Here is an 11,869-nt window from a genome sequence, read left to right on the forward strand (position 1 = left end):
TTTTTGTTGGGTTAAAATGCATGTCTAGGAGCCTAGTCAACTCTAGGGTGTGTATTTTGAGCATGTCTAGGATGGAGTTAGAGGCTTTGACCCCCTCTAATTCCTAAGCTAGAAACCTTCAATTTCGTATTCGAGGGGTTATAAGCATGGTGATTTACACCCGTTGCGTGATTACGCGGGCGGGTCTCTTAGTAGTCTAATTCCTCGATCTCTACGCCTCTTGATGTGAATTAGCGACCCTTGAACCGGCTCTAATTCATGCCAAGTGAGTCCCTACGACCCTTGAACCGGAGTAGGAATACCATGAAATGAAATTTCGGTCCTTGAGCCTTGAACCGCCTTGGATACGACTACCGCCAAAATAGGAAATATGCATCTATATTAGATTAGCTTCCGACACATGAGATTTGGGTGAAGGAACCTCCCTAACACCCGACATTCCCATTTATTTGGTTACACTTTTATTAATTTATTTTCATTTTTATTAATTGCTTTACATTTTGTTAATCTAAAATCATCCCTCAAAATATTGAATTTCGACTCATTGTAGATAATCATCACTAGGCTCTTAGTTGTGATTAGGCTTTGGTGAGAACCAAAACCGAGCATTGCTAGGGCTTGGTGCCTTAGATTAATATTTTTATTTATTTTCTTTTTCTTTTCTTTGTTTGCTAAGTGTCTTTATTTCCGATTACCCAAGGATTGTGGGTTAGCCACTAATCCCCGTGGTACGATAAACTTTGGGCATTATATTTCCCTATCTTGACAATGATACGTACGCTTGCGTAAATGTGTATCCAAGTCAATGGCGCCGTTGCCGGGGATTAGGGTCCATTGCTGAAAGTTTTCTGCACTCACTTGTTTTGTTCACTCGGGGTGGTTGGACTTCTTGCACTTGAATTCTTCAATGGAGGTTAATGTATGGGCAGTCTTGGGGTGTGTTGGAGGTGGTCAAGCCTATGATTTTAATGGAGGATCTTTATCCTTATTCTTTAATGGGCTATTTGTGACGCATTGCTCTTGGACACTACATATTTTTCAATGGAGTTGATCTTTTCACGGGCACCTTGAGCTAGTATGGAGCATACATAAAGGAAGTCAAGGCCTTGTGCCTTGAGGTTGGTGTCTCATGTTAGTCTTCTCCAAGGATCGTGAGCAATGGAGGGTCGACAAAGGGGGTTTTCTGTAACTTTTCTCCGCAATTAGATTTTTCTTTTCATAGTTAATTTGTGTGCCTTCGTCCGGACTTCACTCTCATGCCTAAATCCGACACGGATTTTAGCTTTCGAACTCACTTTACAACATTGAGGACAATGTTGGTTTTAAGTGTGGGGGTGAGGGCTCGGGCGACTAAAAAAAAAAAAAGATTAGTTTTATGTAATTATATTTTAGTGGTTAATGCCTTTTTCCAACCCCAATGACGAGACATGGACTTAGCTTGTTGTGATTGTGGATAGATTGAGCATGATATAGGATTTTGAATTTGTTTTGTAATTGAGTGCATATGTGATCTATGCTTGACTATATGTGTGCACATTGCCTATGTTAGGTTCGTTCATCATAATTAGAGAAGCATATAGATTATTCGATTAACTTGCATGCCCTTATTTGTGAGTTTTTGTGCCTATATCTATAGTGTATGCATCGTTCATTCACTTATTCTTTCATGTGTGTACAATTTCATGACAATGCGTATCTAGAACTAGCTTGAGACCTCTTGAGGCTACTTTTAGCTTGCGACATGATAGAAAGGATGGAGGCATTAGGACTATATACCACCATGGCCAAAGAAACATGTGCCCAAAGATATTTACCACTAGATTGCCACTTTGAGCCTATTTATATAATTTAGCCTTTTTTGTTCATTACCACCACAAATTCCTACCTAGCCTATACACTTTTATCCTACCCTTCCGTGGTAGTTGGTGAAGCAATTCGAGAGAATGACTTTATGTTTGAGTGCTTCAAAAGAAGGAAAAAAAGTCAAAAGTGTGAGGTTATAAAAGAATAAGTGTGGGGGTGAGTGATTTGTATAGAAAAGAAAGTTCTCAAAAAAAAAAAAAGAGTTTGTGAAAATTGAAAGAAAGTTCAAGGAAAAGAAAAGTAGAAAAAAAAAAAAAAAAAGAAGAAAGTTGTGTAAAGAAAAAAAAAAGTATTACGTAGTATAGTGTTGGTTGTATATTGGGTTTTAGAGTGAATGACTTATCATTCGAAAGCAAAAGTCTTAAATCTCTACAAAAGAGAGTTGCTTCACCGATTTTCATGAATTTTGTCTTTCCCTATCCTTTATTTCTTATAGCCACTTGCCCTTACCCCCATTACAACCAAATAAAAGTCCTCTTAATCTTGAATGTTGTGGGTTACCTAGCGGAGATGAGATCGAAGAGCAAGCATATGGCGGCGCGTGTTGTGAAATTGTTTTTGAGTGAAATACATATAACCCCTAAACACTTGAGCGATAATATTTAGTGAACCTATGTGAGTTTAGTGGGTTATATTGGGTCTTCTATATGCCTATTTGATTATGGTGGATTGATTTGACACGTGGTCAACACATGCATATACTTGAGCATTTTTCACATGTGCTTCTTAATTGTCTCACAAATTCAAAAATCTTATGTCATGCTTTGTCGACCTCATGGTCATCTATATAATTAGTTCTCCGAGGGTTATGGTTGGAAAGGCTAATATCGCACTTTCTTTATGTTTGAGCTAATAGATTTTTGGCTATTAATTTACATTTAGTTTGCTTGGGGACAAGCAAAGTTCAAGTGTGGGGTGTGATTACAGGCATTTATATGCGTGTAATCATATCTAAAACACTAGAAATAAGCAAATCCTCATGTCAATTAATATGTAATTAATACATTTTTATTTATTTTGTAGAAAATAAGCAGAATTGCGGAAATGAGACAAAATGGTGCGAAATTGGAGCAAATTGGAGTTTCCGACAAAATGACTAAATAGTCAATGCGGGTCAACCGTGGTCAACACCATTAAAGGAGAGGAATCCAATTATCTCTGATAATATGTGTGGAAGTGTATTGAGAAGAGAGAAGAAAGAAACAATGGGGAAACCAGAAAAGAAAGAAAGAAGAAAGGTGAAGAAAAGAAGAAAGAAAAAAAAAATTTAAATAAATAAAAATTCTGCTGTGCTGACATCATAATGACATCAGCATTGGATCATACCTCCATCTCTTTTCTTCTCCCCCACGTGCTACCTCTTCTTCTTTCTTTGTTTTTTCTTTTTCTTTTCTTTTTCCTCCCTCCTATCCCATGCTGCCACATGTCCCTCTCTTCTTCCTTCCTCTCACACCAGCCACACACTCAATTAAACCTAATCACCCACTCACCCATATATACGAGCAGCTTCCCCCCACAATCGGAGACACCCTTTTTTTCTACAGTGCCGCAACCTTGGAGGAGGGCTGCTGCCCTCTCTCTTCTCCCTCCTCCATTTCTTTTTCTTTTCATCTTTGCTTTAATTTTATATAGGGATTTCAAGGATTACTCACCCAAAACTTCAAGAATCTATCAAAGGGCTCAACCTCTACAAGATTTAATATTTGGGTATTTTGTGGGAGTTGTAATTCAAGACTAGTCATGCTAGCTTTTTAGCTATTTATGATTTTTCTTGTTTTCTCCTACACTTCTCTACTCTTTTCTATTTGAATTTTGTAATTTTGATGTCTATGATTATGGGTTGTGAGTAATTTCCTTGTTGGGGGTTAGGGTTGTGTCCCTAACCCAAATTTTGTGTAAAAGATGTTTAATTTAATGTAATGATGCAATTTTCATATGATGGATGTTTATATATATTTTTGTTGGGTTAAAATGCATGTCTAGGAGCTTAGTCAACTCTAGGGTGTGTATTTTGAGCATGTCTAGGATGGAGTTAGGGGCTTTGACCCCCTCTAATTCCTAAGCTAGAAACCTTCAATTTCGTATTCGAGGGGTTATAAGCATGGTGATTTACACCCGTTGCGTGATTGCGCGGGCGGGTTTCTTAGTAGTCTAATTCCTCGATCTCTACGCCTCTTGATGTGAATTAGCGACCCTTGAACCGGCTCTAATTCATGCCAAGTGAGTCCCTACGACCCTTGAACCGGAGTAGGAATACCATGAAATGAAATTTCGGTCCTTGAGCCTTGAACCGCCTTGGATATGACTACCGCCAAAATAGGAAATATGCATCTATATTAGATTAGCTTCCGACACATGAGATTTGGGTGAAGGAACCTCCCTAACACCCGACATTCCCATTTATTTGGTTAAACTTTTATTACTTTATTTTCATTTTTATTAATTGCTTTACATTTTGTTAATCTAAAATCATCCCTCAAAATATTGAATTTCGACTCATTGTAGATAATCATCACTAGGCTCTTAGTTGTGATTAGGCTTTGGTGAGAACCAAAACCGAGCATTGCTAGGGCTTGGTGCTTTAGATTACCATTTTTATTTATTTTCTTTTTCTTTTCTTTGTTTGCTAAGTGTCTTTATTTCCGATTACCCAAGGATTGTGGGTTAGCCACTAATCCCCATGGTACGATAAACTTTGGGCATTATATTTCCCTATCTTGACAATGATACGTACGCTTGCGTAAATGTGTATCCAAGTCAACCATAACCTAATATAGATGGTACGAGTATCTTAAAACCATACAAATAAAATAAAAAAAGATTTCAAAGTCCGATCCAACTATTTCGCCTTACTTAGAATTATCTTTAGTTTTTCAGACTTTTTTTTTTTTTTTATCAAATAAGAACTTCATTAATAATGAAACTGCTTACAACGAGTTATAGGCGACACCTCTTACTCAGAAATGGCCTCTAGACTTCACATTGGAAATCTATGATGACTGACTATGACTGACTCTAAACTTGCACTACAACTGTATGACAGACAAAAACGTAGGAGCAGTGAATCCTTGACATCTTACCTCTCGTCCAGCCAGTAAAAACTCTAAACTAGACAACTTACTTATGTCGACACTAAACTCACCCACCAGAGTCCGCCTGACCAGCGTTTGATCGACCAAGCCAACACTCATTGTGACCTAAACCCGACCAAAAAGGTTGCCAGACAATCAGACCTGGGACTAAAAAACTCAACACCATCACCACCCTCTTGTCAACACCATCCATCCACCACTGCTCCAAATCGCCATCGCCTTCGATCCGATCTCAGACAGAAAGGATCCACTAGAAGGCCAAGGATGATTGTCTATAGCCAGACATTTTTGCCACCGCTGCTGACCCAACTCCAGAACAGGAACGACCTCTTGACTGGCGAAGAGAAGATTGTCTATACCAACAATTGTAGTGCGACCCGACAGCTAAAACTAAATAACCTACAAAAGACTTATTGATGAAAACCAAATAGAGAAACCAAACACTAGTAACAGCCAAGCCCACCACCAAGGCAAACCCGATCCAGACGCACCACCACCATCCCAATGCCGCCCTTGACGGACAATCTCCGTCGCCGCACCAGAAAAAAACAACCTGTGGAACAAAACCGGGAGGGTCCAAGCATCGACCCCAGCCCATGACAATTTTTCACATCCAGCCCATCCACCACCATCGCACCTCTTAGACCACCGCGTCGTTGCTTGCGGACCCAGACGACTGTAGAACACCAGCAGATCAGATCGCCTACCGCCACAATCCCATCCCTCGAGAGCCAGAGCAAAACGATCGCTGCGCTGTGACTCCCTCCGCCCCCTGCTGTTATGCGATCCGAAACCACATCACACCCAAACTCCACATGATCTGTGATGAATCCAGCCGGATCCATCCACAAACCCGGAATCCAGACCGATTGCGCCCTTCAGCCACATGACGGAAAACCACCCTCGGCCACACACCTTTCTTCTGGGCAACCACCGCTGCCACCTGAAAACAATGAAAAGGAAGGCCACCCAACCCCCATCTCCGATCATCTACACACATATCCCGTCCGGCCGCACTCGACACACGCCGACCTGGCCAGAGGCCAAGGCAAGCATGGCGGCGCAGCCGGACGAGTGGACTCTCTCTCGTAGGGTTCTCTCTAACTTTTCTTATCCTTTTTTTAGTTTTTCAGACTTAGGCGGTCTATTATCTTTGTTTAGTTTTCTCGTAAGGCAAGAAATAATATTAGCTTGAGCCCAAAGTCATAATTTCATGCTAAGACTATGATTGAAATCGTAACATAAACCTGAAATAATTTTTTTTTTAGGACAATATAATGATGCCGGTGCTAGGGTTAGAACACTAGAATCCGCCATCAAAACATATTGCTTCAATCACAAATTCGCCACTCCACTAGCACCAACATTTCAAGAAGAAAAGAAAGACAATCACACCATTCATTCTCTAATTACCTACGCTCATATGAATCCTACAAAAAATTAGCCGAATCGAAAAACGTTTAACCATTTGATTGGCACAATGTTCGTTTTAATTTTATTTAACGGATTATATTTGTTTACAAACTTTTGAGTGACCAAAATACCAAATGATCATAGATTTGGTTGATTTTTTAGACACAATTTTTGCATATGAATCTAAATTAGGATCAAAGGTTGAGATCATTAAATTAGGTCACATATTAGTGTAAAATAATAATAAAAATCCTCAAATACTTAAAGTAATGATGTTTTCTCTTGATCCTCCCTCATAATATATATATATATATAGGATTTTTCTCAGGTGCGGATGTCCGTACCGAAATTTCGGTACAGATTTCTTGTTTTCACCCACTTTTCGATCACATATTTTGATTTTAACCGTTCAGTTTTTAGGTCCTAATGTATAGATCATCTCTACAAAATTTCAGCTAATTTAGTGATTGTTAAGGCATCCAAAACTGCAATTTACACTAACGAACCGAATCTGTCGAACCGGAACCGTTCGTGTACATTGTTGTAATTTGCAGTTTGGATGCCTTAATGATCACCAAATTAGCTGAAATTTTGCAGAGGTGATCTATACATTAGAACCTAAAAACTGAACGATTAAGATGTAAAAATGTGATCGGAAAGTAGGGGAAAACCGAAAATCCGTACCGTCCGCACCGTAGCCGGACTGTATATATATATAATGGTAATTCCGCATCTGATTCATACACACACAATATGTATCCCAACCAATGTAACAACTAACAAGTAATCGACTTCGATTGGAGCTAGCACTATGGGTCGAAGGATAAAACAAAAATTACGACGATATTATTTATTAAATACGTACCAGTCTAATCCCGCATCTGATTCACACACACACACAATATATATCCTACCTAATGTAACAAGTAATCAACTTCGATTGGAGCTAGCACTATGAGTCATAGGATAAAACAAGAATTACGACGATATTATTTATTAAATACGTACCAGTCTAATCCCTGCTGCATGTGAATGTAACATCTAATTACTTGCTGATCTTGATAAGATTGATCATTAAATATTTTAAGTTGTAAAATTATAGGGAGCTTTCAGATGTTCAACTAATCGTGAAAATGCAAATACACCAATTTCACGTTTTACTTCTCATCACATTATTTAACCAAGAAGGATAAAAACTGATATATATATATCAATCATTCATATATATACATATATAATACCAAACTAAATAAATTAATGTCCAACGTTTTATGCATGTGCAATATATCATCACCTATAAATACAAAAGCTTGGATGGGGGCAGAAGCGCACACATCAAAATTCAAGATTTAGATCATCAATCCTCCTTTCAGATATACAATTAGCCCAAATACTTGAGCTAGCAAGCAAGAAAAATGGCCGGAGGTATAGCAACAAAGTGGAAGGTTCTAAGCGGCGAAGACGATTGGAAGGATCTACTAGACCCTCCCCACATTGATCTCCGCCACTATATCATTCACTGCGGTGAAAGGGCGGGAGCCGTAGCCGTGGTGCACGAACCAAAGTCGAAGAACTACCGACTTCCTCGATACTTAAAGGAACATTTGTTCTCAAAGATGGGTTTGCAGAGTGGTAACCCATACAAGTACGTGGTGAAAGAATACTTGTATGCAACAATCCCTCTGCTATCCATCGGGAAATCAAATTTTCTCGGTTTTGTTGCGGTTACAACAGATGAAGGAGCCAAAGTGTTGGGGAGGAGGGACGTTTTGATTTCTTGGAGAGGAACCCAGTTGGAACATGAGTATCTTGTGGACGCCGACACCGCTTTAGTTTCAGCTTCTGACATTCTGGGATCGAACAACGGACTCGATCCTTTGGTGCACCAAGGTTGGCTGTCCTACTACACTCATAAGGACATTCTGTCCCCACACAATAAACTACATAGTTGCAGAGATCAGGTATTTCATGATTATATTTTTTATTCTCCGTCTTTAAATTTTGAAAATTAAATTAACTATAAAAACACACTAATTAAGTTAATGTATCAATACATTATCCGAAGTGTTATATCAACTCCATGATCCAAGGCTCATGCAAGAATTGATCGCAATATGATGAACTACGCTAGTTGATGACCAAATTCAAATTCAATTGCTTTCTTGTTCTCAGGTTCTAGCTGCACTTAAATCAGTAATAGAAGAATACAAGGATGAAAAAATCAGCATTACTGTCACTGGTCACAGCATGGGTGCTGCAATAGCAACTTTAAACGCAACTGATATTGTCTGTAATGGACACAACAAACCCACAGATCAATCGGACAAGCTGATTCCTGTGACAGCAATTGTGTTTGCCAGCCCCCGACTAGGCGATGAGGGATTCGAGAAGGTGTTTTCTGGTCTCGAAAACCTTCACGTCTTGCGTGTCACTAATGACCAAGATATTGTCCCTAAATTACCATTGGACAGTAAATATGTTCATGTTGGAAAAGCATTGATAATAGACAGTCTCAAGTCGACCTACTTGAAGGTTATCCCTGAATCAGATAAAGTACGAAGGCTTAGCAGTTTGCACGATCTGGAGGTCTACTTGCATGGTGTTGCAGGGACACAGGGAACAGAAAGTAATGATTTTAAATTGGAAGTGAATCGTGATCTCGCACTGGTAAACAAATATATTGATCTTCTGAAGGACGAACATAAGGTAGTAGGTAGCTGGTGGACTGAGAAGAACAAGTCTATGAGTCAAATGGATGATGGCTCTTGGGTCTTGGATGATGGTGAGTCTTGAATGAAGCCTAGCTAGCTAGCTACTAATCGGCTTTGAAGGAACGAGTAACATACAATAGCCTCTGGGTTGAATATGTGTAGTACTAGTGTGGCAATATATATAAGGCCGCATTTAAATAAGAGCTAGCTCAGAAAGCTCCATGTTTAGAATAAGGGTTTTTCTTCCTTTGTTTTGGTGTTGGACTGTTGGGGTTCCCAAATCCCAACTGTTGTTTATCAGCTTTGTGTGACTGGGCTACATTATCATGTTGTTTCCATGGCTCCCGCCTCCGGCATAGCTTGTAGTCAAGTCTTTCATTTCAAATTTTCTATAAACTTCTCTTGCTGTATGATTTTTTAATAAGATTTTATTATATTGGTCAAAACGGTTTGTCTTGACTCTTGATGAAACAAAAAGATGAAATTTAAATAAAAATGTGTAATTCAAAATTTCTAAGCATGAATTACCTCATTAAAAATTCTAAACTTGGAACTTATATATAGAAATAAAGGAAATTGACCACATACGAAGTTGGTTGTCAAAAGATTACAATACAGTAGTATATTATATTGTTAAAAATTTTGCAACAATGGGTTGTCTAAAAATGTACTACCCATGAGAGGGAGGGAGCTAAACGAGAAAGAAGCTAGCGTGCGGCATGGCAAAGCTCACGCAGAAAATTTGAATAACATGCCAACTTAATACAAAGATTATTATAACTCAAGTCCAATTAAAAATAAACAAATTGTCCAACTTTGAATGTTATTAAACTAAAGAAAGAAACCCAAAAGGTTCCATAATAGCAAAGATCGACTAACCCACGCTTCATTAATTTTGAGAGTATGAACCACTATCTACCTGTTTTTGGCGATACTAAAGTCTCCACGTATAATTTGGGCATTATGTAATAATCATGAATAAGACGTCTATATTTTTTTTGACGGTTTTCCTTGGGATTATACAATACCAATTGGTTCCACTCGCTTCTATTGCTGATCCGATTTATCAAAACTTTATCATCCTCTAAAACCAAAATCGGTTCATAATCAAAAATATGACATGGAGATAAACTAGAAGAAGGAATTTGAACAACTCTAGTCCAAGATTCATTCACCTCATATTCGTTCAGCACCCATATTATAAATGCAATACCTGTTTGGCACGTATGACGCTTGGAACCATAAAGATATAGGAAGAGACAGTTGCCAATAGTTTTCCCAATACCAAGGCGGCCAGAAACTTCTTTCCTGCAAATATTGGGTGGTGGCAACTCCTGAAATTTCTCCTCCGCCAGATCAAAAGAGATTATTGGGAATTTTGACCGACAGTCCTCTAGCCAATGTAGAGCTTCGTTCAATAAGCACCCCTCCCCAAAAAACCTTCCAACGTACTCGGACTGTTCAACAATCTTCCATGAGCCGGTTTTTAATGTAAAGATTGTAATTTCGGTTTCAAGGCCTACTATGACCTTGTAATCTTCATTGGTGGAATCATAACCAAATCCAAAAAACTGACGATATCTAGTTTTAATTTGTTCCGGTAACTTGTATGTATCTCGAGTAGAAGGGTTCCATAAGATAAGATCACCTCCCTCGTCTTCTTCCCGACATATCAAGCCATTGTAGGAACCCAAAACCCATAATCTTGGTGCTTCTGGTAGGACGGTATATCCCACTCGATCGTCATCCTTTAATATTGCTTCGAAGTCTATGGATCTGGTGGGATTGACTGTCTCAAGAAGATTCAACCTGCTGGTGTATGTGCTGATGTGCTTCCTAGCAAAATTGGGATCAGAGATCAAAGCAAGCCACGACTTGCATACACAACGAAACCGTACTAAAGATTTGACTGGAAGCCGCGACAGTATCTCAGCAATTAGGTCATCGTCAAAACGACCATCCCATGAGGGAGAGGGGTTACTCAAAGCTCCTTCAAGCCCCACATATGTCGCTCGTCTAGTGATGGAATCCCAGCAACGGGAAAGAACGCCATAGCATGATAAAGAGATGAAGATGATGTTCCCCATTGTGCTTGTGGAAGATGTTTAGAAAAACAAAGAGATCTAGTTCTGGTAAAAAGCACGCAATGGGAGATTAATTATAGTTGATATTTATGAAGTTTTGCCGACCTCGATCCTTTTCCTAGTCCATTTTAGGTTTTGGTTTAGCTCCACAAAACTCAGAGTAAAACTTTGATTCTCTTTCTTGCGTTGGTTTCTCTCGTCCGGCGGCGTCCCAAAGTCGACGACGGCTCTCTGTCTAGTCAGAGTATGGTGGCTGCAACTGGACAGGGATGTAGGTGCCTTGGGCGTGGAGTTGTACGTGATCTCCTTTGCTTCTAATTGGTGACGGCAGGGGTTCACGGAGCACGATCCTTCTGCGATCAATCTTTTCTGGTGGCGGTATTGAGTTGTCTTACATAAACAATATTAATGTTTGTATGGGTCATCTATGACTTTTATATATATGCTTATTCCTATGGGAAACCCAAGAGGAAAAGCCCACCAAAGCCACCAATGCCCATATCAAGACTTGTCATCCATTTAATTGATTGCAAGGACATGGCCTTATTAAGGCTATCACCCTTAAACCTTTCTTCTATATGGGACTAAAGTCCCACAAGTTCCAACAATTTCTTGAATCTATTGTTTAACTACATGGTGCTAGATTTACCAGTTGCACTTTATTGTGCTTCATCACCATAATTTGAGAATTTTATCTTTACAGTGG

At 39.1% G+C, this 11,869-nt stretch overlaps 2 protein-coding genes across 2 annotated transcripts; one reads left to right on the forward strand and one right to left on the reverse strand.

Moving 5' to 3' along the window:
- Positions 1 to 7,702: 7,702 nt before the first annotated feature.
- Positions 7,703 to 9,500, forward strand: LOC112175612 (phospholipase A1-IIgamma). Its single transcript, XM_024313312.2, has 2 exons — positions 7,703 to 8,329; positions 8,541 to 9,500. Exons 1-2 carry the CDS (start codon positions 7,784 to 7,786, stop codon positions 9,159 to 9,161), a joined length of 1,167 nt encoding a protein of 388 aa, XP_024169080.1. The 5' UTR covers positions 7,703 to 7,783; the 3' UTR covers positions 9,162 to 9,500.
- Positions 9,501 to 10,145: 645 nt separating this feature from the next.
- On the reverse strand, positions 10,146 to 11,166 carry LOC112177582 (F-box/kelch-repeat protein At3g06240). Its single transcript, XM_024315865.1, has 2 exons — positions 10,255 to 11,166; positions 10,146 to 10,163 (listed from the first exon to the last, which is right to left on the reverse strand). The coding sequence occupies exons 1-2, from the start codon at positions 11,164 to 11,166 to the stop codon at positions 10,146 to 10,148; spliced, it is 930 nt and encodes a 309-aa protein (XP_024171633.1).
- Positions 11,167 to 11,869: the final 703 nt, after the last annotated feature.

Source organism: Rosa chinensis, chromosome 7, assembly GCF_002994745.2.
Source record: "Rosa chinensis cultivar Old Blush chromosome 7, RchiOBHm-V2, whole genome shotgun sequence".
NCBI lineage: Eukaryota > Viridiplantae > Streptophyta > Magnoliopsida > Rosales > Rosaceae > Rosa > Rosa chinensis.

Excerpts from the sequence above, each read along its gene's own strand:
- LOC112175612 (XM_024313312.2), top strand. The coding sequence starts at position 7,784 with ATGGCCGGAGGTATAGCAACAAAGTGGAAGGTTCTAAGCGGCGAAGAC. Across the intron at positions 8,330-8,540 it reads TACATAGTTGCAGAGATCAG|GTTCTAGCTGCACTTAAATC; the intron begins GTATTTCATGAT and ends TCTTGTTCTCAG.
- LOC112177582 (XM_024315865.1), bottom strand. The coding sequence starts at position 11,166 with ATGGGGAACATCATCTTCATCTCTTTATCATGCTATGGCGTTCTTTCC.